The following is a 26,073-nucleotide window of genomic DNA, read 5'->3' as shown; positions in this document are numbered from 1 at the left end:
GATAAAGTGCTCATTATGGAAGGCATATTTTGTTTCATTTGCTCTAACATTTGGTTTCACTCCCATTCTGGTGTTTGGGGTTTTCTCTAGTGCGCTTCTTTTACATTCATGGCACTAGGCTATTTTGATGTTTTCTATTGGAATGTTGGAGGACACAAGACAGATGATGGACTTTGGACCTGGTTAACATAAGAGATTTGATAACAGCATGCCTTGGCAAAAGCAAACAGAACGTTGAAAATTAGACCTAGATTACAAGAAGATTAAATCAAACAGGTTTACCGGAAAAAGAAAATCCCATTAAACTCTGCAAGCAAGAGATGTTGTTATATGCATAGGTTTGTGTATGTGATTTTAACCCAATCATTGTAGTACACATCACTAGTCTCCCTGAAATAGTATATAAGCATTTGTATCCCACAATAAAATCAGATTCTGATCACCAAGTCAGTCTCCCTGTCTCTCCCCATCACCGACAGTTTTCTAATTATATTCCTGTTGCTTTCTATTATTTACTCTTTAGTCCTTTGATGTTTAAATAGAGGGACTTCAAAGTAAATTATTTTTAAAAGAAATAATTATAAATAGGCAATGCAATATTGACCTCAAGCAAGTTTAATCCAGAAAATTAATATTGAGTTTACCATAAGTTATTTAAACTCTAACATCTTTTTGTATGCCTGAATAAGATCTTAAACGGATTTGTTTCAGGGTATGATCCAGCGTTATTTACTTACTATATTTATCTCAATAGATATGTCACCTTTATAAATAACAAGTAAGTAGAATCTAACCAGTTGTTTGAAGCTGAGTTGTTATAGCAGGCACCCCTTTAATGTGTGAATTGATTTGACCTTTTATTGTGTGTGTGTGAGCTGATTTGACTTAACTGCTTTCCAGATGTAAGCCATTTCTGGCATGGACTGTGGTTTCATTTATGTATAGCACCTCTAACTTAGAGAGAACTACTGGAAATAATCAATGACAAACAATTGAACATAAGAAATGTGATTAACATAAAACAGCCTTGCCTAAAGTTTTGGTGTCTATGTCTATGTTCATCACTCTTTGTTTGCTTTACTAAGAAAAAAAAATTGGAAGTTGAGGCAGGTCTGGTAAGCTACCATCCAAATTGTTTATCAGAGATTAATTGCCTCCCCCACATTCTTTTCCACAGCCTACAAAAAGATTGCTTTGGGTGACAAACTCAGAGCCCCATATCTAACTAGTAGACCTACCAAACTATGGCTGAGGAAGTCTACCCAGGACTCTAGTTTGTTTGGCAGCAATGGATTCCAGTGAGCTGTGAACTGAAAAAGAAAAAAAAGCACTTTTTGATCACTTGCCTGTGCTGAAGATGTTCAGCCACTAACAGAAGTACAGGAGAGACAGATTTTTCCTTATATAATTAAAACCAGAGACAACTATTAGATTGTTTTTCTGGGTACATAGGTCCTGCTCAATAGGTCTGAAACAGAGTAAAGTGTGAGTCCCAAACTCAGCTGTCATTATTGGATTTTGGTTCTTTTCTTTTTTTTTTTTATTTGGCTTTGTCTTGATGCCTCTCTGGATAAAAGTTTTTAGAGAGGTTACTGCAGTTTTAATAACCCTGGAGCTCCTAAAAAGAGAAGGATTGAGAATCATCAAAACAGCAGAAGGTTGAATGAGAAATTACTTAATTTTCCTTAAATCAAAGATATTCACCATTTTCACATTGCTCAGTAGCCAGCTCTGCATCAGTTTCTCATGACTTGGCTGTGTTTCCCCTCTTTTGACTTTTAACTCTGGACCAATTTGCCTAACTACATGCAGGTCATGTGTAGGGTACTTAACCCTGTTTATGATCACAGGACTCCTCCGGGATTTCACCGTACAATATTAGAATTTATAGTTTCTAGTGAATTTTGCAAGAGAACTTATCTTTCATTCCACTCCTGTTCCTCTGTGTCTGTACATTTTATTTACTGATTTCTATACTGAACATTTTCACTCCTTCAGTGCAAAACACATTATTTGAAAACCAGTCCTAGTGTGAGTCTTCCTAACAGCCAAGCAAGCTCTAGAGTTTAATCTCTTCCCAATAATAATTACTTCAGTATTTTCTTTCTATCTGCTGTCTCTGCAGTATCCCTTGCTATTTTGTATTATCAACAGTTTAACTAATTTATTCCTCAGAGTCTTACAGTGACATAGCACTATTTCCAAAAACAGCATCTAGAATGTTAATTACACATTCTGCTGAAAGACAGAAAGGGAAGAAAAGGCAAATATAATAGAAAACAAATAGAATCCTGTGTTTCCTTACTTTAACAGCAGGATTTTTTCACAGTTAACACTGAATATTTAAATGTGCAGTTTAGATATGATTCACCGGCTCATTACTATGCTGATGAAATTTTATAAAGTCTCAACCTGTGTGTGAGCTGCTCAGGCTTATAGATTCCTGTGTAATTCCCTAAAGTTAATGTAGGCAGACTACTGCCTTACTGCAGCCCTTCAGTATATTTTGGCAGGATTACAAGGTTCAGATCAGTGATTATTGTCTACATTTTTGTGGAGGATCCCACTTTTTTCCAGTCTCACTGGGAGCATCAGGCAGCCACTGTTCACACCCACAAGAACAATACACATGGCAGGTTGGTGCCATAGATAAAGACATCCCACAAAACTAATGTTAAGAGCTTCAGACTGGAAGAGCATCAATAAACTGCAACAATGTAAAATGGAACTTCAGATAGACAAATTATGATGAATTGTGCAATAGCAAATTAACACATTGACACTTCCAATTACCCATTTTTCTTGGTCTGCTGCACTAGAACTAGGAGGACAGCCTCTACCCCAGGTCTCAGCAATCCTTTTTCCACAGCAGCAGCTGAAACCAACAGTGAAAGAGGATTGGTATTATGTCAGACACTAAGCCAGAAACCCCCTCCAAAGCAACACAATGTACAGTCAAAAAGGTTCTAAAATGCCAAGTGATAAGAGCAAGCCACTTTTACCCAAGTGTTTTATGGACTTTTCTGCATTAGGACTATGACAGAGGGAAACTTTCTATGAGCCTACCTTTGCAACAATGCTCCACTGAGCACCCCGATGTCAGATGCTAGAGACCTGGACAAAGTAGCTGGAGACAGATGCTGCCAGATAATTTTGTCAATTTTAACTCAGATATATGGGGAATCAGAGCACCTCTCACTTTTATGACAAAAAGAAAAATTTAAGGGCTGCTGGGCTATGATGCAGCAAGCTGTTAAAACACATCTTAATTTTAACTACGAGCCCAACTCTTCACACTCCCTCAAATCCCACTGAAATCTGTAGGCTTTAGCACGTGCACACATGCCTTGCTGAATCAGCACTGCAACTTGTTTTCTGAATTGTTGCCCTATTAAGCATGAATTAAAGACTTATAATTCGTAAACTTGGATGCAACTACATTCCATTTTCATTTAACAGTAAACTGAAAGTCTGTCTGCTTCAGCTAGAGTCTCAGATGGAACACAAGGTTTTCTGGCAACCTGAATGTTGGACAATACCCTCATTAAGGCAGCTCTCTTCATATCACAAAACTGGATCTCGGATACAGACTCTTGTGTGAGATCTATCAACCTGTAAGTGTTACATAAGAGTATGCTTTATAGCTGAAAACTTAATTGTGCTCTGTTGGGTAACTGCACCCACTACATTAGCAGCCCTTAAGCCAATTGTGACCTTTCCAGCTGCAGAATTTCTGTCTCAGAGATGGCTTGAAGCAAAATTCAGAATTACTGTGGGGTTTGTATTGTGCATTACGCTATCCTTTATGCTAATATTAGGATATAGTCCTTCATTCCTTTGGACAATGATATTTAATTTTTGTCTTTTAAAAATTATTGACTATTTAGATCTTCAGTAAAAAACACTTCTAAAATTACTTGTAGTTCTATGTGGTGCCTTTTAATAATGATTTCAAATACTATGCTGTCTGTCTGCATCTCATGTGTTGCATAGAACACTGCTCACTTGGGTTTTGAACACCAGCAACAGGAAAACATCTGTAGACAAGCTGTTATTTCTTACAGAGAAGGTAATTTTTGTTGGAAGTATGTGGAAGGTAATTTTTGAACAAGCAGCTTAGCAAACATTAACTATTCAGTTTGGCTGTTTGTGCTTTTCCTTGTCCTATCAGGTTAAGTTCACAGTAACCTGGGGCACAGGCACACCTATCCATTGTTCCCACTTAAAGAACCCCGGCATTAAAGCTCCGTATCACAGATTTTATGCTAGGGACAGCTACCCTAAACAAAGAGTGCATTTCCTTGTTGACCAGCAGTAATGTGATTTAATACAGTAACTGGTGACCAGGGCTAATTTCTGTATGCAAGGAGATGCTGAAAAGCCATATATTGCTCAAAAATGGGGAGGACATTAGTCCAAAAATCACCATTAGCAATGCAAGAATGATTCTAGTACATCTTGTCACAAAATTAGTAATTTTATTTGTTCTACCCTACTTGTTCTCAAGTTGCAGAGTAGCTTCTCTTGGTGTTCAGTCTGGCAAGAATCTCCAGCAGTAGAGAATCTGCTAAAGAGAACAAAGAAGGGTAATATGGTATGTAATGACTCTATGTGAAAATCCTAGTCTGTATATTCATCATCTGCTTCTGAAAAAGGAAAAAAAAGAAAAGAAAGAAAAGGAAAAAAGTATATGAGACTGAAATGCACAGATGTCTGATTGAAATGGTTGTTTTACACTTTCGTCTGTTTCCTAACATAATTTACCAAGTCTGTGCAAATATTTGTGCTGGGCAAGGGATGTTTTCTGTGACAGTTCTGTCTTGAATGTGTATGAAAACATAGCCTCAGACAGTGAACCCAGCAGTAAAATATCCTTCCCTTCCTTTCTGTTGAATACTATGTAATGAATTCAACACTGTGGAATGATTCATCTGTAATTCACAATTTTGTATAAGTATAGGTTAATCTAATCTTAACTAGGAATTCTTTCCAAAGCTTTATATCAATTTTAGATACGTTGCTAGGATCACAAACACAGGATTTATAATCTTTCCTGATAGAAAACACAAAAAGAGCTTTTAGAAAGTATTTAAGCTCTTTTGTTTTCTTCATTTTCATGTCTTAGAAATTATATTTTCAAGGTGTTCTCTATAACCAACATGATTAAAAACCCGCTTTAAACAAAACACATTTCAATTTTGTCATAAAGGTATGATTACAAGAGCTTTAAGAGACACACAAAGAATACAATGAATCTCATGAAGGAGAAGGCAGTGAGAGTTGGCTTTGTGCATTTTGTCAGGCTTCCAACACCACCAAGACAAACAGATTCTAACCCATGACAGGAGAAGTGCAGATGTGCACACTGAGCTCTTGCTTCCCTAAGATACCTGCTCAGGACCTGGGCAGGTTTCCAGGTCCTGATGTTTACTGAGAACTCCCTCTCTGTGCTCTTGGGGCAATGCAGAAGACTGTCAAATGAAAGGAGGAAAGGGAGTTGTTAGAATCTTATCTGTGGGCATGCAAGCACTTCCAGGCAGTGTGGGGATGAGAGCCAGTCCATACAGAGACACAGCCCGTGCAGGTGCTTTGCCCATCTGCCTGAGAATGGCATCACTGCCCACCTGGGAAAGAGAGCAGAGATCTGAAAGGCTCTTTGTGAGCTGTGTGTGCCCAGAAGTTACCAATCCAGCAAGTCTCTTTCACCAAACACCTTAGAATATAACCTTTATAAAGAAAATGTTTCACTTTTCAGTTACCTAGATACCGCTTCTGGAGATCACAAAACTCTGTATTAGACTCTAATTAGATATATTTCACAACACCCCCATGAGGAAAATCACTAATTACAGCAGTTTATTGAAATTAAGGTGAGCATAGTCATGGTTGGTAGTGACTATGATACTATTGCAATCTTGTATTACTACACTTCAGGCTATGATTGTATCAGATCTCAGAAGCCAAGAGGGTTGGGTCTGGCTGGCAGATGTATAGAGAATGAAGAACTGAGCTACGCACTTGGGATTTCTTAAGAAGTTACAAGCTTATAAATCACAAGTCATATTAATTTGATCAGGAATAAGTACTCTGGAGCTTTGGTGTCAGGAAACACCCTAGAGCTTGAGAGGTTGTGCTATGCCAGAGAAATAAAACCTACAGCCTTTCCTGATCAGCTGCTGCCATAAAAAAATCCTGTATTTTTATGGGACAGATAATTTTGCAGGACAAGTATATTGATCATAGCAGCATGGGAAAATCTCAACTCCGAAACTTGCATTTGCCTTGCATCATCTCCTTAGTGATGTAAAAGTAACTTTTTCTTGCTTTTGAATACCTTTTAGAAATGTTACTACAGCAGTGGTGAGATATTTCCATTCGAGAGCACAGTGCATCTCAGCAGGGAAAGAAGTCTCTCTACATACACAGACTATAAAGTTTTCTGTTACAACAGGTAATCCAATAATTGATGTGAGATAACCATGTTCTGGTAACATAATTTTAGGTTTTGTTGGTTTTAGCCTAATTAAATGGTATTTTAGTTTTTAACAAAAAGGTATCAAATGTTGCTTTTTATTCCTTCTAATTTTTTTTAATGGATGCACAGAAAGAGGAGCCTGGTTGCCTAAAGGCTGCAGAACTTTGTTAATCTATATGAAATACAGGTGTCTGGGAGGGCTGTTAGACTTTCAGAGAGTGAGCTAGAAGAGGTGAAGGTGTATCAGACTCCTGCATTAGCAAACACTCTCAAACTGTCTTAGCTGTACACACTGCGTGTCCTGGTTTGAGACAAAATTTGGGAGGAAAGAGCTGGTGCACAGAGAATTAGATGAAGATCAGCAAACCAGTGCCCAAGAAAATGGCACAGAGCAAATCCACTTTTCAGCTGAGATGTAAAGCTGTGCTTAGTGGTGTTGAGGGTAGCTATTGACCTGAACTGTAGCTTCAAAAGCTCAGAGCAGGCTTCACGACTTCCCAGGCACACGGTTTTGAGGTAAAGATGACGCCAAAATGAGTGTCAGTCACACCTCCTCCTTAGCAACCATTTATGAGCAACTGGTTTCACTTCCTCCTTCCTGCTGTCCTTGGGGCCCTGAGCTGGACAAGAATTTCAGCCTGCTCAGCTGGCAGAGCACTGCTCTGCCACGTTTCCTGGCTTCTCATCTCTTCTGCTCCTGCAGCAGCAATGTCATCCTTTGTTTAACACAGATTGTCTCAGAAGTTTTGTTGGTGGGTATGGGCTGGGTGTAGGTGGCCAGGTGCTGGCAGCACGGGTGGTCTCTGTGAGGAAACAGGGCTGTCCCATGCCAGACACAGCCACTTCCAGACAGCTCCGACAGACCCACCATGGGGAATGGCTGAGCCCACTGCTAACACCAGTGGCACCCCTGGGAAAACATATTTAAGGAAGGGCAAAACCACTGTGTACCAGTGAGAGAGAGAGAGAGGAGTGAGGAGAAAAAAGTGGGGAATTCCACTGTGAACAGAAAGGTCAAAAAAGAAAGAGGAGATGGAGGTGGAGCAAGAAGTTCCCTGTAGCCCATGTAAAGAATCACAGTGGGTGCAAATATCTGCAGTGTGGCCCCTGAGGGACCCCACAACAGAGCAGGTGGATACTTTCTGAAGGAACTGAACAAAGCATCAGAGACAACTTTGAAGTATTTCACCTCAATCACAGAAAAAAAATCTGTAAAATCTCGGGAAAAATGTTTTTGACTGGTCAGTCTGATAAAAAAAAAAGTGAGTTTTCACTCTGGGGGAAAAAACCAGCCAAAGAAAACCAAGCCAAACAACAAACTTGCAAACCACAACCCATCATAGGAAGCCCGACCATTTTTTTGCAAAGGGAGCAGAGAGCAGAACGCTGGGGGTCTTATGCCGCCGCTTGCCGCTTCTGCTGCTCTGAAACAGTTGCAAGAAGCCGGGTCTGCTGGGGCAGCGCTTCCAGGGCGGCAAGCACGGCGGTGGCACTGTCCCGAGGGGACCGCGCCGGTATATCCATAGGAAAATGATAAAATTATGTGATGCAGGATTAGTCGGTTTGTATTTACACCCCGTACCGGGCGTTTTGCCTCCGACATGCACAACTGAACCCGCACACGTCTCCGGGCGGGACCCAGGTTTCACCTCGGTGGAGCGCTGGGTTCACGGGCAGCCACAGCCTCTTCCGAGCCGCTCCCGCGGGACGGGCGGGAGGGAACCCTCCCCGGGGCGGGGGAGCGATGGCGATCACGGACAAACCGCTCTGTCCCGCTCGCCCCCCGCCCCGCGGGTGAGCTGCCTCCGGCGGCCGGAGGCGATGGCTGGAGCGGGACGGGGCGGGGAAGGGGAAGGGAAAGGCGGGGGGAAATGTCGCGGTCGCTACGGGAGACGGGAGAAAACCGGAAGCCGGCGGGGCGGGGCGGCGCGGTGCTGGCGAGCGCTTCCCCGCCGCCAGCCTCTCCCCGCCGGGCGGCGGCGGCAGCGCCATGGGGTGCTTCTTCTCCCGCCGCAGGAAGCCGGCCCAGGGCGGCCAGCTGCCGCTGCAGCAGCAAGCGGGAGCCGGGCAGGACGCGGCCACCGGCGAGCAGAAGGCGCCGCAGTACAGCTGGGACCTGCGAGCCAAGGTACCGCCCCGCCGGCGGCGGGATGGGGCTGGGGCTGGGGCTGTCGCTGTCGCTATCGCTATCGCCTCTCTCAGTGGGCAGCGTGTCGCTGTCTCCTGCTGTCCGGGGTGTGTGCTCCGGCAGGGAGCACGCCTTCCCCGGTCCCGCTGTTGTGGCTGGGTCCGCGCAGTTCAGTGCGTTTATTTGAACAATTAAAAAGTGTTTAGCCTAAGGATTTTGCCAGGCAGTCTCAAATTGTGCAAGCGGAGAGGGCGGCGCGCTGGATGCCGCGGCTGCCGGCGGGGCGAGCATCGGTGCCGGTGCGGGGCTGCTCCCGAGGGGCTGGCGCTGCCTCCCGGTGGGACAGGGCCCTGGGGGCAGGCAGCTTGGCTGTGACTGTCCCCAAGGTGTCTGCCTGCCCTCGGGATCCTGATGCAGCGCGGAGTCCCCTGGGTGCGTGCTTCACTCCAGAAAACCGGGATTAATGGCTGGGGAGCTGCTTGTGCCCGGGCGAGTCCCCGCACCTGGCATTGGAGCGGAGGCACAAAACTCGTACCGTGTGTCCTGACTGTCGATATTGATTCTTCCTGCTTGGGTGTTTGCGCTGTTGGTTTGGTTGGTTGTTTGGGTTTGTTTTGTTGGTTTTTTTTTCTTTTTTAAGGTTTTGGGGTTGGGTGTTTTTTTTTCCTTTCCTCTTCTTTTCTTTTTGAGGAAGTAGAACTAGCTTATTAGCCCCTAAAAAGACAGATGAAGTCAAATCCTTTCCCGTGCTGTTTCCAGAGCTCCCGGAGGCAGTCATGAAGACCCAAGCGGGAAAGCATTTAAATGCTGGATAAAATGTATTTCTTCCTAGCATCATTTCAAGTTTCACTTCCTAAACATACAATGACATTGTAGCCCTACTAGGCCTCTCTTCCTCTCCTCTCCTCTCCAGCTGCCTTCGGGTGGGGGAAGCAGGAACTGGGCAGGCGAAAAACGTAATGAATGTGGTTTCCACAAATAAAAATCCTCAAACCTTTAGGTCGTATTTTACAAGTATGGAAAAGAAAATGTGTGAACTTATTTGAATGTTTAGCTTGCTTGTGCCAGGTGCTCTAGGGTGTCCCTTAAGTCTTCCAAGTAGATTAAGGGAAGCTTAGATGGAGATGAGCTAGAGAGTGTGCGCGTGGCCTGGAGGAATTGGTTCCTTGGGGATAAAGATGAGCAATCTGTGCTGGGCTTATTGCTTTGACTGGCTAGCAGATATTTAGGGAGCAGACAGAGAAGGAGAGAAGAACAGCCTGTCACTTGTATGGAGACTACTCTCACAGCCAGAGGGGCTGTACTGAAGCCATATTTTAGTGACAGAACAAAACTTGGTCTAAAAGTAAATTACTAAATCAGCCTTTGGAATAATATTGTTTAATTTTAGAGTAAATTCACCAGCTAAAGCTCAACGGGTATGAGATTTTTTACCCCATCTACTTATATACAGCTAACTTTGAAAACAAAAAGAAGGAAAGTCAGGATATAGAAAGACTTGATTCAGAGAATAGCCGGCCTTGTTGCTAAGGAGATGTTTGTTGTTAACTTGCTGGAAGAAGGCTCAAGCTAACATGAAACTGTTACAGCACCAACAATCTATCTCTGTGGAGTAAAAAACCCGTGATCATGTATTGCATGTAAGACTTCCTCTTTTTCTATAAAAGACTCTTACAAACCAGAAGAATCAGTGAGTTTGGGCTGTGCTAGTGAACTGTGTAAAGCATCAAAATAGCTGCTTAATTTTGTAATGTACAGCCTAAGAATGGCTATTTAATGTCTAAGTTAATTTCTCTTGCTCTTTGCAGCCTTATTTTTCATTGGGCTTTTTGGATGTAAGATTAATACATTAAACTAGGAAAGCACCTGGAGTCACCTTATCTTAGGTGAAGGAGTACTGACCACTTGCTGCACTAAACTTGTTGATCCCAGTTTGTATTAAGTGAGACCCTGTCAGTGTTAATGTAGTAGCTTTAAATGTTGTCTGTGATAGTTTGTCCTGTTGTCTATTGCTTTGTCATTTATGATGCTTCACATATACTTATTTATTTCACAAGTTTGTACACAAAGTTAAATTGAAGTCAGTTGGCATCAAGACTCTTTCTATCCATCCAGTGCATTGAGTTGTATTCTAAACCCTGAAAACCTCAACTCTGTCAACAGATGTGCTAAATTGTCTTTTGATATTTATTTCCACCATTTGGGTTGGGGATGTGTTTCTGATTTTAGGCTCTCCTACTCAGTGGTGCAGCTGTGGTTATACAGTTCCGTTTCACAAGCAGGTTTGGCAATTGTCTGTAGGTTTGGTAAACTATGCTCTGTATGTTCTTACAGGTGAGTATGTCTTGCTTCACTCCAGAAAACCGGGATTACAGCTGTCTTCCTGTAAACTAATGCCATCCTGACATGGCAGAAAAATGTAGGCACACTTGTGTGCATATTTGTGTGATTAGGAATGTGTAGAGGGATGACTGAACCTGAGGGGTTCCTCCAACAAAACTATTTCTTCTGCTTCTGAAGGGCATCATTGCTAGTTGAGCCTATTTTAATGATGTTCTGGTGGCAAAGGACGATTAGTATTGATACTGTCTGCTAGTGTAGCCCTAGACAAAGAGAAGTATGATGATATCCCAGTGACTATATAACTCTTGTGTAATAGTCCCAAAAATGGACCATGTGATAGAAAATTCTAAATAGAAAATATTATAAGATGCTGATAGTTGAATTGAAATTAAGGAAAGTATATGAATTTGAGGAGTCTTTTCAGATTTCTTTGTGACTTTATTAAGTGAGGACAGAAGTTTTAAGATAAGCAAAATTTAATCAAATTTAGATTACATTGTGAATCTGCTGAAGTCTCTATAACGCTTTCTGAACCTTGGGTTCAGAGAACTGTGTGAAGATTACTTGTGGTGCAGTAGAAGAACCAGAGGATCAGATTATTTAGAAAACAGAAAGGAGAAGGATGAGCATTCAGTTTCTTGCTGCTCTGGGATTCTCAGTCCTTGAGTGGAAGTAGAGCACAGTTTATTCCAGAGTCTGTTAGTACTGCATTGCATCCTGAGGACTTATTATGTCTCTTGATGTCTTTGGGCTGTCGCGAGAGTCACTTTCTGACCAAGGGTGGGAGAGGAACTTGATGGTGCTCAGCCCTTCCTGAGGGGGTGAAAGCTAGCTCCTTCAGCTAGCTTTCCACCTGGGTTGGTTTTGTTTCCCACTGTATGACTAACAGCAGCAACTGAATGTGGGTATGCACAGACGGGAACTAGGGCTTTTGTGTCTTGTGATGATACAAGATACACTCATGACCTCCACAGGAGAAGAAACACAAACAGCTGCATCATCTTTTTTGCTGTTGTCTCATGTTCACAGAAGTAGGATTAGATTAATTATGATCATAGTGGCATTTAGAGCTTAGAGGAACTTTCCTTCCCAGATTATTTTTTTAACTTTTAGGAGGAACAAGTAAAATTTTGTTTTATGTCAACTGACTTGCAATTTAACTGGTTTAGTTGATAGAAAACCTGCAGCTATCATTGTTATTGTGCTGTGTAGCTGGATTTAAAAAGTTAAAAAACCTCAAGAGGTTTCACTTTTTGCCTAAATCATAGTCTTTTGTTAGTTACCTTACGTTTGAGGATTCTTCATGAATGGTCTGAGCTCAAGTGGGTATCTTGAATTGTCTAGATCTTGTTTAGGTAGCCATTTTGTACTTCATTTTTGAATATTAATAAAATAACTTTTTTTCTCTAAACATTGGATTTAAGGACAAACTACGTCATTGTATCTCCTTTATGCTTCCTGGTGCACCAGAAGAACTATTGCTGTTTTTCTCAAAATGTGGTCAGATCAACTGAGAAACAGTCAGAAAGTTCATATTAAGCAGTATTTCCAGTTAGATCAAATACAGGCCTGTGGTAGCTTCCTTTCTTCTTTCACTTTTTCTATATGCAGTGTTTAGCAGTGGTTTGCTGAATGTGAATGACTGTTTTATGCTGTTATGGGCATTATGGAAAAGCATGAAGATTCCCAAGAATAGAATGAAATGAGCATTCAAACTGTTGTATTGGCCACTTCTAAAGTCAGGGTGTGCAGGAGGTGCTCCAACATGAAAAACTGTTTGCTAGAGACAGGAATCTTCACTATACTTTGCACCTTTTCTTGTTGTGCAAGAATCTTGAAATCTGCCAGTGGGTGAGTAACTTCAACAAGCAATCTCCAGAGGATGTTGCAACTCATTACTTGAGGGCACCAAACCCATGCAAGTATGAATATGCAGAAGTGTCTAGGCCTGGGAATGCACTTTTTTTTCCTATTTCCCTAATGTTAATTCCCCTGCTGACAAAAATAGTGCTTAAAGCTTCTTAAGTTGATGTGCCTACCCTATAGATGCAGCTTTTAATGTCACTGGGTCAGCAGCCAACTTCTGTATATTATCAGCTGTAAGTTCTTTTCTGCGCTGCCATCTGTAGTGACTTAGAGAGATAGGGGATGATTTTTTGAGAATTATATTTAAAAGAGAAGACCTCAGTGTGAGTGGTTTAGAAATACTTTACAAACTGTTTGCTCAGCAGCCAGAACAAGGGTAACTAGAGGAGAACTGTAACCTGTTAAGAACAGCAGTACTTTCTCATATTTGTAGGGTCTATCACTATTGACTGAAACTCCTTCCCTGATGGATCCTGTGAAAAAATCTTGCAAAGACATGAACTCATACCAGAAACACTTCAAGATGTTGGGATCCTTTATGATTCTAGGTACAGTTACCACTAACAGCTGTGAAGGTCTAGTACTTGCAAGTCTTCTTCCAAATGGGAGCTGCCCAGTTTTGGTGCCAGCAAACAGGATAGTGGTGGCTGAAGAGATGTATGGCATGTGCAGCTTTCACATAGCCTCTGACCTTCTTGCAAGACAAGTGTCTGCAGGAAGGAAAGCTGCTTAATTTACCTTGCACTTGTAACAGGATGCCCTGGAGCTGTAAGGAGCTGTGACAAACTCGTTTGCCTTCACTTCTCTCCTTTTGTTTGTTCTTTAAAATCCTTGCTCCTTACAGTTTATCCTCTAGCCCTTTGTAACAGACTTCTCACCATTGTGTAATTGCTAAGAAACCAAGAATAGGCTTCTGTGCCTGTTATGAGAAGGAAAAATATTAGCCCTGTAAGAAGGGCTGGCTTTTTCATCATCACATCTGGTTATTTTAGGTCATTCCATGGAGTAATTCCTGAACCTGTGCATAGCCACTTCAGTTAGAAGGCTTCAACTCCTGGGCTCTGCCAATATCTATTAATGTGCAACTCCTATCTACTCTAAGAACTGTTTCAATTCAGCTGAAAATATTAAAAGCTACTGCTGTGAATACTGGCACCTTTTGAATTTTATATCAGCCTGGGGAAAAAGATGTTTAAAAAACCTGGTAAGGGCTGGAGAGTAAAGCATCTCTCTGGGCAAAATGGGTGGATTTGGACAAAGGTTTTTGAAACTTTATCCAAACACAAAGGACAAGTAAATAAGTTATCAAATAGTTGAATTTTCCTGACCTGACATGTGCTTAAGATTTTATAGCCAGTGGAGCACCAAATGAAGGGGCAGAGAAATGTATATAGCCCTGGTTATGGTTGTATGAAACTGAATATTTTACTTCTGTTTCTTTTGGCTTTCCTAGCCTGTTTTTTTTTTTTTTTTTGCTATGTTGCCAAGACAGAGCTTAAGAAGCAGTTGGTGTTCACTGTCAGGGGAAGGAAGGTGGTTGCAGTGATTTAATATTAACCTTGAGGATACCTGAAGATTCAGAGATGGTGAATGTGCACCAAGAAGGCTGGTGGCTTGTATAACAAGGACTGTGGTCAGCAGGACTAGGGCCATGACCTGTGCTTGCCACTGTTGAGGTTGTACCTCAAATCCTGTGTTCAGCTCTGGATTCCTCACTTCAAGAAAGACACTGAAGTGCTGGAGCATGTCCAGAGGAGGGCAATGGAGCTGGTGAAGGGTCTGGAGCACAAATCTGATGAGAAGCAGCTGAGGGAGCTGTGGTTGTTGGAAGAAAAGGAGGCTCAGGGAAGACCTTATTGCTCTCTACAACCACCTGAAAGGAGGCTGTAGGAGGTCAAGGTTGCTCTCTTCTCCCAGGTACCAAGTGATAGGATAAGATAAAAGGCCCCAAGTTGCTCCAGTGGAGGCTTAGATGGGTATTAGGAAAAATTTCTTCATAGCAAGAGTTAGAACAGGCATCCCAGAGAAGTGTTTGAGTCACCATCCATGGAGGTATTTAAAATATGTGTAGATGTGGCAGCTGGGGACATGGTTTAGTGGTGGACTTGGCAGTGTCAGGTTGGTGGTTGCCCTTGATGGACTTAGAGCTCTTTTCCAATTTAAACTATTCTATAGTCGTATGGGCATATAAGGTGCTATTGGATGTATCCTCACAGTCATGGTTCTGCCTTCAGGCCTGTTTCTCTGGCATGTTTCTTTAACTCAGGAGAAGTGAAATATTTATATCTGCTACAGTCTTACATCCTGTCCTCGCAGGGGCAATAACCCAGTGGGGAGAGAGAGTATCAAATCTATTCCATGCAGTCTCTCCAGTCTGTACTGCAGTGTTAATCAATAAATACTCTTAGTCTTTAAAAGGATAACTGCAAACAAAATCAGAGGAAATGTACAAATTCCTTGGCATGGTCAACAAACTGAGAAGTAAAAGCTGTGTGAGGGTAGAACTCTTAGTTCTGGAAAATAGGCAAATAAAGAGGAGCTCCTGAATCTGGTAATAAGCTGAACTTTTATCTTTAACTTGACTACTGTTGGTACTCAAAAACTCTCATTTGAAACTGTCTATAAGTTGTAAGTTTGCTGACTAACCAGTATTTTTCACCTAGGCCTAAGTAAAATTGCGAAGTGAAGTTTCACACATCCTTGCAAAGGCCACTGGGTAGGATGAGCTAGTGCTGCTTCACAGGGTTTATAGAGCAGAGCAAATCAGAAAGATGTGCTTGGGTTCCAAGTTTCAAAAATGCTGTGAGTTCTGGAAACACTGAACTCATTCCTAAGAGAAGTAACTGTTCCTCTGTGCCTCTTTTGAAAGCAGTAAGTCTGTGTCCCATGGCCATTAAAAAAAACCCAACACCCAACATACAGATATACACGAAGATACATACATGTTCTAGGAGATGCCTAGGAAGAATATGTCCAAAAGCAATTTTAATATTTGTTTTCTCAAGTAAGGGGGAATATGAGGGTAAGTAACTTGTATATTCAAATATGTAACATTACTTGAGACTAAGGACATTGGAGAGTTAGAATCCAAAGTATGTTGTGTGACTGAGTCTCCATGAGGTGTCCCTTATCTTTTGAGTCTCCCACTTTTACTTGTAACACTTCCAGCTAACTTTCCTGGATGTGTACTAGTGGTATTAAATATGATTGAGGAGACAATTCTAGGAAGCCATCTTCATTGTCTCAACTTGCATTTTATTTGGAAGATTCATCAGCTGCAAAACTCCTTTCCGGTCTGAAGGTCATATATGTTGCATAAAATGAAATACATTTTATCAGCTAGTAGAGATTTTTAGCTTTCTTTGGCTGTTCCAGTCAAAAGCTACCAAGGCTGGTTTAATGAATGTCTGGTGCTAGCCCGTTCTGGTTTATGCCTTTTGCTGGCCTCTAAATATTGTGTCAATGTTGGACATGCTAGGAAGAAGTATTTTTAGGAATTGAAATACACCAAAGCCTTGGTAATGCATGATAACTGATTATGATGCAGCAAATTTTAGGAGCCTCAAGGCTGATAATCAGAGAGCAGGTTGGTGAAGAGGTCTTGTGTTAGTCCTTCACTTACACACTTCTAAGTGCTATTTTAATGAGCTTTCACAAGAGGGCAGAGTAGAATTTGTTCCAGGAACTGTAGATGGCTTGTGACTTAACTTATATTAGAAATAAGCCAGCTCAGATTCCTTTGGTTTTCAGACAGCATGGGCTGTATTATTCATGCTTTCCACCTGTATTGCATCCATCCTAGGTGCTGTGTGGCTTGTGAGTTGCTGTTCCCTAAAGGAGAGTGCCAGGGAAAGCCACAGCCTCCCCCAGGTGTTCTGCCCCAGCCAGAGGGATGGTGGAGTGTGGAGGAGATCTGCAAACATGCCCCCTGTACCACCACTGCCAGTTTTTGCTTCTTGGACATAGCTGAAACAATCTCGTATGTTTTGTTAGCACAAAAGTCTTGTCATTGTTAGCACAAGATAATGCTGTGGCACACATTAATGGGCTCTCTGTAGTTTGCAAACATTATAGAGAAGATACTGTTTGACAGCAACAAGATTTCCTTGCAATGTGTTGAGGTAAAATATGACCAAGAAGATTACTCAAAAAAGAAAATACTGTGTATCTCCAGCTTTATGAATCTGTAAGTATGTTGACAATTTATTTATTACAGTTACTACTCTACCCAAATCATCATCCTTGTTGAAACATTTCAGAGTCTACAGTTAAAACTAGCTCCCCTTGCCCCTTTCTTTATTAAAGGACTAACTGAGTTGCTTTTTTTTATTCCCCTGGAGATCCTCAGAGGTATAGTTTCACTTCTTAGTTGTATCTCAATACTGTGTATTCCAGTAGTTTAGCTGATAGAGTTGCTTCTGATCTTTCATCACTCATTGAAGACCCTTGTGGCATTATATCCTGTACTATTCAGTGGTGCTTCAATCACTGCAAGTCAATGGGCATTTAGCATTTTAATATTCTCTTCATTTGAAGCCTTTAACCTTTTTTTTAAATTATTTTATTCCTCCTTCAGATTGACCCCAAAGAGTACACCTTTTCCGGACTTAAGAACGAAACTGTGGGTCGACTGCCTGGAAAAGTAGCAGGGCAACAATTTGTCATTCAGGACTGTGAGAACTGTCAAATCTACATATTTGACCATTCTGCTACAATCACGATTGACGACTGTGTAAATTGCCAAATCTTTTTAGGACCAATAAAAGGCAGCGTGTTCTTCCGTGACTGCAAAGATTGTAAGTGTGTGGTTGCCTGCCAGCAGTTCCGCACGCGGGACTGCAGGAAGCTGGAGGTGTTCTTGTGCTGTGCCACCCAGCCCATTATCGAGTCCTCCACAGGTATGAAATTTGGATGTTTCCAGTACTATTATCCTGAGCTTGCTTTACAATTTAAAGATGCTGGTCTGAGTATCTTCAATAACACGTGGAGCAACATCCATGACTTTACCCCTGTGTCTGGAGAAAATAACTGGGGCCTTTTGCCTGAAACTGCTGCAGTCCAAGATTATGTTCCTCTGCCCAGCTCTGAAGAGCTGAAAGCTGTCAGGGTTTCTACTGATGCCACAAAGAGTATAATACCCATAACTCGAGGGCGGAGACAGAAAAACAGCGATGAATCGTGTTTGGCCGTGTTTTTTGCCAGTGACTACACAACTGCAAATGCCAGGAAATTAATTGATGAGGTGAGCAACCTTTGTCTTCATTCAGGCTTTTCAATTCCTAATTCAACATTCCTGTGGACAGCCTCTGATTCTCCCTGAAGGGGGACTATAGAGGCTCTGTTTGTCTACTGACCATACTGATCAACTGCATTGTTTAAAACTTCAAAGCAAGGTAAGAGACTGAATTTCATTTGATCAGTCAGTTGCTTTACAGTTGGCATCCTGTGAGAGGCACATCTATCCTCTAACAGTTATGGTGTACTTTTCCATCATTGCACACCAAAGCAATGCTCTGAAGAAAATATGTAGTTGATTTGATGAACTTGGTCAAACATAGAGTAAGTGAGACAATGCTTGTGGGAGGGATATAACTGATTAACTTGTTAGCTTATTGTCCTGAAAGTCTCAGATAACAAAAGTCTATCCTGAAAGATTTTCAGTACTAAAAGAGAGTAAAAAAAAAAGTGTTAAAATGTATCCCCTGTTTCATCCAGTGCTGGAACTTTTTTTCTGAAAGAGGCAGTGAGTGCTTGTCATGGCTGGTCAGCTGTCTAGCTGTCTTCAATGACTTAAATAGCTGTTTTTTAATGGTCTTTCTTTTATTTTTTTTTTCCTGTGAGACAGCAGCTTCCAAGCTTGGCTGAGTTTGTACTTTCCTGGGGCTAAAAGCTGGGAGTGGCTGGCTGCTTTCACCATCCTTAAGTGCCAAGGATGTCACAGAGCAGAGTCAGTAACCATGGACCACAGCATCTGAGATCTGTATCTGCAAAAGATGCTGATCACAATGTTGTATGATCAACTAAACATCTGGTGGAGCTCTTTCCCTTGGGTTTTTGTCTGCAAGGAAAGAAAGCTGTAGGGTGTCTCCTTGCCTCCCCAGTGCCCTGCTGGACTTTTGTGGGACTGAGCTACTGAGTTACTAGAGTGAAAGGAGATAATGATACTTATGGGTGGTTTCTTTTCTGACAAAGGAATAGCTACAGGAGGAGGGTAATAGATGTGTTCTCCTCTGTTAGGAGTTATTTAGATGTTAGAGTTAAGAAGATGCTAAAGGACTAGTTAGTGAGTTTCTGTGGAAATCTAACTGCTCTGCAGATTAATGGATATTTTGGAAGTAAAAATGTATTTGCTCCTTTCCCACATGCTTTTAATTTCATATTAGATTTGGAGTAAAAATGAAGGGGTGGGACGTGTATATGTGTTTTCAAATGTTGTTAACTCTTGTTCCAAAACTGAAAATTAGCAGTGGATAGATGAGAGTTTGAGCTAATGCTTGACTGAACTATCGCAGACTAAAGAGAACTGACTGCTTGTTTCCAGATGCTGAATGCCTTTAAATCCCATTAGTTTCTGCTTGTGAGGGACTGTGGGGAAAAACACATAACCCTGGGCCCTAATATATAAAACAAAAACACTCACATTTATTCCTCTAGGTGCACTAGGGCAGAGGAGAAAATCTGGATGAATGGAATGAAAATAAACAGGAGTGTAGAAAAAGCAAATGATCTCTGAAAAGAGAAAAAAGGGTCCCTTTGCTCTGAGACCTAATGTGTATGGGAAAAATGAGTCTAATACAGTGTAATATGAATACTCAAGTAGAACTCTGTCTTAGAAGCATTTTTAACATGAATTCTTCCTCTGTTAACAGATGACTAGCAAAGGCTTTCAGCTGGTACAGACTAAAGAGGTTTTAATGAAGGCAGAGGATGCTCACCGAGTTTTCCAGCAAAGTGCATTAGAATTCATTCCACTGCTGGAAAAAGGTGAGTTTGTGTTTTCTTTCTCCTCTTGATATAGAAATCTGTCACTAGAGAGTTCTGGAGAAGAAAGAGGAATGAAGGACAAATCTGTATTTCAAGGGCATACTGTAAAACCTGTTGAGATGAGTTTTGGAAGCCTCAGTGAGCCCCTAAACCAGCCAAAACTCCTGAAGGCATCAGAAATGAGTTATTTCACATGTATTTTGTGTTTCTGCTCCCCCTCTAGTGGTCCAGCTGCATAGTTCAGGAGCAGTGGCACATGCAGATCTGCCTGGAGTGGTCAAAAAAAGCTCATGCTTTTAGACTATTTTCTGACTTGTCTCAAGTGCTGCTCAACCACTGAGCTGTTTGGTGTTAAATTATTTAAGCAAATCAATATAGGTTTACATAAAGCAGATAAGTGTTTAAAATTCTTGTTTGTAACTGGTGTGCTGTCTGAGTATTTCAAAAGCCTTTCTATTGATATGATTACAGTTGGGTTTTGTTTCTTCTTTCAGAAGTACTGACATCTTGTTATGTGTTACATGCTAAAGCTCACTGCACATTCCCAAACTTGGTAGCAACATGCAGGTTTTTTCATGGTGACATGAGAGGTCTGTGATGCTCATTGTAAGAATAGGACAAAAGTCATTGCACTTGTAAGATGGTAGTCCAGCTTACGGGCAATATTGCAGTCATGTAGGAAGAAATACCATGTTCAGAATGAAACCAGAGAAAGCAGATCTGCAAATAGTGGGTGAGAACAAGTCTAAAAATCAGGCAATTCACTGTCTTGCGACTTAAGCAAAAATGCTTGAATGAGTCAGTCCCACTCCACATGTCTGTGAAATGGCTCACTATTTGAGCAGTGTAGTCTGACTCACTTCCATGATGACTTGACTCCTTAGCATTTTTGTGCTATTGCTGCCTTTCAAGAAGTAAAACTGGAATCCTGTCCAAAGTTCTGAAAAAAAAAGGCATGAAATTGCAGATGACACTGTGCTTTTTTTTTGTAACATGTTTGTCTTTTTAATTCTTTATCTTCTGCTATGGGGCTGCTCAAGCAAAAAAATAAAATGCTTCTTGCGAGCTTCACAATTCCCTATGGGTTGGGACTATGGCCTGAGAAATCTACTGTTTAATGCCAAGCTTAAAAGTATTATTGATTTTAGATGAACCTATTTTCTAGGTCCAGTGGTTGCTTTGGAATTCAATGGAGATGGTGCTGTGGAACAATGTCGAAGCACAGTAAATGAAGTTTTTAGTGGCACCAAGGTAGGCTGGTGTATTGCTTTATTCACAGGAAATATTACTGAATGTTTGAGCTATTTCATGGTCAAGATGTAGTGTTGACATACTACACAATCTTTTTTGGTTCATGGGTAGTAAAATTGGAATATCCTTTTGTTGTTGTTTTGGTTTTTTGTACTCAAAACATGAGTTACTTTTTGCTGACAAGAAAATTGTCCTAGGAAGAAAGTTCTGAATCCCCATATCCACTGAAGAATACAAGATTTCCACTTAAAACTGTTATTTCACATAACACAAAATCAAGTTCTATAATTGTAGGTCAAAAAAGTTCCACTTAAGCCTTGGATTTAGTCACTTAACTGTGGTGTCCTGTCTGTTAAACCACAACAAAGATAATATGATGGGATTTCAACTTTATTCCATGTTTACTTTTGCTGTGTAGGATACCACAGAATGCCTTCCTTCAAAGACAGCGTTCTTTTTTCTTCTGTCAGTTTCTTTCACTTTAGCTTCCTTACACCACACCTCATCTTTCCTTGCTGTTCCCTTTCTCTAAATGGTGATGGTTTTGAGAAAGTTTATGGAAACATTTAGAGCGCTCCTGATAACAGGAGAGTGACAAACCCTTTGCTTTCAGGCAGTTGTTCAAAGAAGACTTCAATATCTTTAAGACATCTAGCATCCATGCAGCTCCTTGCTGTCTTTCAGTTCCTTTCAAAAGACTTACTTGGAACTAGGCTGCCCAGTTTCTGGAGAACAGTCATCTTGTAGCTAGAGCTTGGACTTTCACATCCATTGATAAATTTTGAAAAATGAAAGTTATTGAAGTTACTTTTTAAAAAATAGTCATCTGCTGGAGAAGCAATGAAGATTTTTTGAGTGTAATGTAGCACAAGGAAGTCTTTCTTACAAACTCTCCCTTTCTGTTAAAGGAAAGTAGTAGTCTAAGGATTTTGTGTATTTATTTTTCCTCTGCTCTCCTGGAGAGAGTTGACTTTACCAATCAATATCCATCTAAATAGATACTAACTGAAGCTGTGACCCCTGAATTATGAAGCCCCAAGCTCCTGATCCTGAAGGGAAGGGTTAATGCAGCCAGAATGTGTGCTAGGAAAGGGTGACAATAACAAATGGTGGAGGCATCAGGGCTGAGAGAATACTAGGATTTGTTCTATCACACAGTGGGAACCCGCAGAGTTGTGTCTCTCATGAAATGCAAAACTAAAAATAAGCATTACTGGTTCCAAATGAGCACGACTGCTTTTACTGATGCATAACTATTTTCTTGTTTAACAAAACAGGTTTTTGTATCAGAAAGCAAAGCATCAGCATCTCAAGATGTAGACAATTTCTACAATTTTGCTGACATGCAGATGGGAATGTGAAGTTTAGCATGAAGGTGCTCACATACGGTTTGTCTTAGACTTGGACGTCACTTGGCTTGAATATCACAGTAGTTTTGTCATTTAGTTTTGTATTTCTCATATATTCCTTTTATAAAGCCACTGGTGGTTTTTAATACAATATTATCTGAACTGGAGTAAACTGCATAGCTAGCCATGTGCATTGTGTTTGAAACTTAAGTTTAACTTCAAAAACAATTGAGCTTTTCTACTAACTTTTTTACAGTGATTTCTAAACATCTATCGACACTTGAATGTTTCTTGACCACATCTAATGATTATACATATTTTAAAAGTGCAATGCTGATCCAAGTTTGATGCAGTAGTAATTGTTATCTTTCACTCAGACACATTGTTTAGAAAGTGTATTTATGTGAAATTTGCCCTTCAAAATTTCCCCACATGCAAATTTGTCTTTACTGGGGGTCCAGGAAGGAAGCTGTAGTCATTTACTTTTTCTGAAAGCTTAGTCTGAAATTAATTGTCCTTGTAGCATGCTTTCAAAAGCAGTTTGTGACTTTGGCTAACTCTCCTTCAGCATGCTTTTTGAATAAAGTTGTTTGCAGCAGCATTTGTGGTGAGAGTTGTCACAACAGCATTCTGGTAAGTGAGCACTTGCCAGGCTTTTCTGCTCTAGGGTGAATCCTGAGCATGAGTGCTCTGCTGAAGTTGCTCTAAGGTCTGCTCAGGTTCTTTGGCAACACAGCTGCCTCTGGCATTGCCAGCTCACACGTGGGATATATTTGAGGTTTCTTTGCACTTGAGCAATAAACCTCTGGCATATTGTTGTTTGCTAGAAGGGACATAGCCAGTAGTCAGAGAAGGACTCTGATGGCATTAAAAACCCCTTCTTCCTTGCTAGACCCCAGGAGAAGGCTTTTACTTGCAGAAGTAATATAGAAAGTGCTGTAAAATGCTACACACTGCCATAGGATTTATTTTGTATTAATTCTAAAGACAGACTGAAGAAGTACTACCAGCATTTTGTGAGATGTATTTGAATAGTGTTCAGTAATAATGCTTATTGTTCAATAATGCATATTAGAATGCAAATCTATATGGATATTAAAAACATGATTGATTTATTTTTGCATATTACATCCTTACTGATTTTTCTACATGAACTTAAAGCTTCAGTCCAGGTTTACAAGCCCTCTGTAATACTTGAACCAATTGTGCATGCAGACACACAAAACCAAATTTCATCATTAAAACATGGCTTGCCAGTTTGCTTAGCCTTTACAATTCATTGAAAGGATTGGGGCTGTGTTGAGGTGCTAAAGCCATTTCCTCATTATGTTCATCCATCAAAAGGGAAGATCTTGCAAATTTTAACTGAAGATGAGTCTTGACTCATCAGTTTCACAGCTCTGCAGCTCCAAAGTGGGTGGTTAAAAACATCTCTAATTTTTTTTGAATTAGCACATGAAAGAATCTCTTCTCCTGAAATTCATAATTCTGTAATGCCCAAGAGAGGTTCTGAACTGTGATTTTGTTGCTACTGGGCAAATGCTTGCCATTAGTTTAAACTCAAGAATATGTCCTTAGGACCTCTTGTTATAGTTATGCATAGATTAAATAAAGAAGAATATGTCCTGAATAAACTAAACCATTGGTGTACTGGAGGTAAGAAAATTGCCACTTCTTTGAAATGTTTTTATTTAACAAAGTCAAGCCACCACCAGAATTAAACTGGTAGCAGAAATTACTACTTGCACTTAGGCAGCCAGGAATTTGTTGTTTTTTGGGGTTTTTTTGGTAAATATGAGGTGAGGCCTGTAAAAAGAGCTAAAAATTTTATCTTGCTCTCCAAAGTACTAGCACAACTCATCAGTCAACATTTACAGGAATTATCTAGACATGTAGAGTTAATATTATTTTGGTATGGACAGTACATTGACATTGTATCATGTACTTCAGAGCTGGCATTGTGTGATTTGTATTAGCAGTACATATACCAGACTATCTTGGTCTCTAAACTTCTACATAAATATTTCCAGAGTTACATGCTGACACATGATTATGTGTATGTTTGTTTATAGCTTATTTTTTGTATCATTAACCTGCCCTGGAAACAAAGTGCTAAATGGACTTTTGTGACTCCTTTTGCTGGAGGACAGGAAGATTAATTGAAAATTAATCTAGGCTTGAAACAGTGGAATACCTTTTCTATGTGCTGGGAAAGAGCAGTGTTGCTTTTTTATTTTTAACAATGATGGTCTGTTTACCGACATAAAGAATTTTTAATAAAAAAAAAACCCTAAATAATGAAGGAGTTTCTCAATCCAATTATTTATCTTTTGATTTCCATTTCTTGCTAACATGTGTTAAGAACACTTCTAGCTTAAGAGTCAGGAATTCTTTGCATTACAGAATGGTACGTGTTTAATGTATTCTTTGTACATTTCTTGTGTAGCTTTTAATGTAATTTGTATTGCACTGTGAATGTGATTCATAATAAACATTTGAAATATTTGAACTCTGGATTCTGAAAACTTCTTAAAATTATGGTAGATTGAAAAACATAATTACATTATATTAGGTATAAAAACTGGGATATTAAACAGGAATATATCTTGAAATAGATACTCATAGCTAATTGAAAATAAGCTTTAACTCTCTAGGCATTCATCTTCTGGAAAAGGTGATTTTTTTGACAGCAGGGATTTTTCCTCAGTCAGAGATTGTGGTGTTTATAGAAGTAAAATTGTTAATTTAGAAAGCAGGTCCATTTAATATATGACAACCAGTAAAATCCTCCTGAAAACAGGCAAACATTTAATACATTTCCAAATGTGGCTTTAAACTCATCAGAAATGTGACTTTTCCAAGAAGAGATGGTCCAGGGTAACTCTCACTAGGCATAAGTGTTTGGAAAGAACATGAAGTACTGTATATATGTCAATACAAATGTCTTTTGAATATATTGAGTAAAATTGTGAAGCTTTAAAGTATCAAAGCTTTTGGTTTACCTGTAGCTATTGTTATACAAGTTTACAGTTTGGAAACCATCTTGTTACCCCAGTTGGATGCAAGTTGCCTAATAATCTTTTCTTTTATGTATCTGAGTCATACCAAAGCTGCCCTTAAGTATTTTCACCATTTTTAACAATCACATCTTCAAATATGAACATGAAGAAGTATCTGTGCCCCAGTTGCTAGAAGATCACCCAATTTCTTTTGTCATATCTAATATACATGCATTCTTTTGCATGATTTTAATCCACATACCAGGCTGCACTTATATAACTTGGACAGATTTTTTTCAATTCCATAAAGCAACCATAACCTTTTATTAGAAAATACTTGCTTAAGTCATTCTGACTAATAAGGGGAAAAAAAGTTTTACTAACTTAAGCATGAGTAAAACTCTGTAGCTGAATATTTTCTTACTTAAATGCTGTTTTTTAAGTATTTAGGTTTTATTAATACAGAATTCAGTGTTCTGCACAAATTTAAATCAGCATTGACAATAGTATCTTCTAAAAGATGTTGACTTCAAAGGCTGTTTTCATAAAAATTTAATGCAGGACATAGTGAAATAAATCTTTTAACACCTAGGAGTAGCCCGGTTGCCTGCCTGATTAGTTCCTAAACTGTAGGTCTTTTACTATTAGTTCCTTGTTGACTCATTGGGACCTTTGTGC

The 26,073-nt window shown here is 40.2% G+C and overlaps 1 protein-coding gene across 1 annotated transcript; it reads left to right on the top strand.

Moving 5' to 3' along the window:
- The first annotated feature begins 8,187 nt into the window (after nt 1-8,187).
- RP2 (RP2 activator of ARL3 GTPase) lies at nt 8,188-24,905 on the top strand. The gene is made up of 6 exons (XM_066571573.1): nt 8,188-8,269; nt 8,492-8,603; nt 17,389-18,054; nt 19,682-19,796; nt 20,962-21,047; nt 22,325-24,905. The coding sequence occupies exons 1-6, from the start codon at nt 8,220-8,222 to the stop codon at nt 22,406-22,408; spliced, it is 1,113 nt and encodes a 370-aa protein (XP_066427670.1). The 5' UTR covers nt 8,188-8,219; the 3' UTR covers nt 22,409-24,905.
- Nucleotides 24,906-26,073: the final 1,168 nt, after the last annotated feature.

This window comes from Molothrus aeneus, chromosome 2 (genome assembly GCF_037042795.1).
Source record: "Molothrus aeneus isolate 106 chromosome 2, BPBGC_Maene_1.0, whole genome shotgun sequence".
In the NCBI taxonomy this organism is placed as follows: Eukaryota; Metazoa; Chordata; class Aves; order Passeriformes; family Icteridae; genus Molothrus; species Molothrus aeneus.
Note: the sequence above shows the minus strand (reverse complement) of the source record. Positions and strands in the feature narration are given on the sequence as shown.

Bases quoted from the DNA above. Each gene is read 5' to 3' on its own strand.
- RP2 (XM_066571573.1), top strand. From the start codon at position 8,220: ATGGCGATCACGGACAAACCGCTCTGTCCCGCTCGCCCCCCGCCCCGC. The intron at 8,604-17,388 runs GTACCGCCCCGC...TTCCTCCTTCAG, and splicing joins GCTGGGACCTGCGAGCCAAG to ATTGACCCCAAAGAGTACAC. The intron at 21,048-22,324 runs GTAGGCTGGTGT...TTAACAAAACAG, and splicing joins AAGTTTTTAGTGGCACCAAG to GTTTTTGTATCAGAAAGCAA.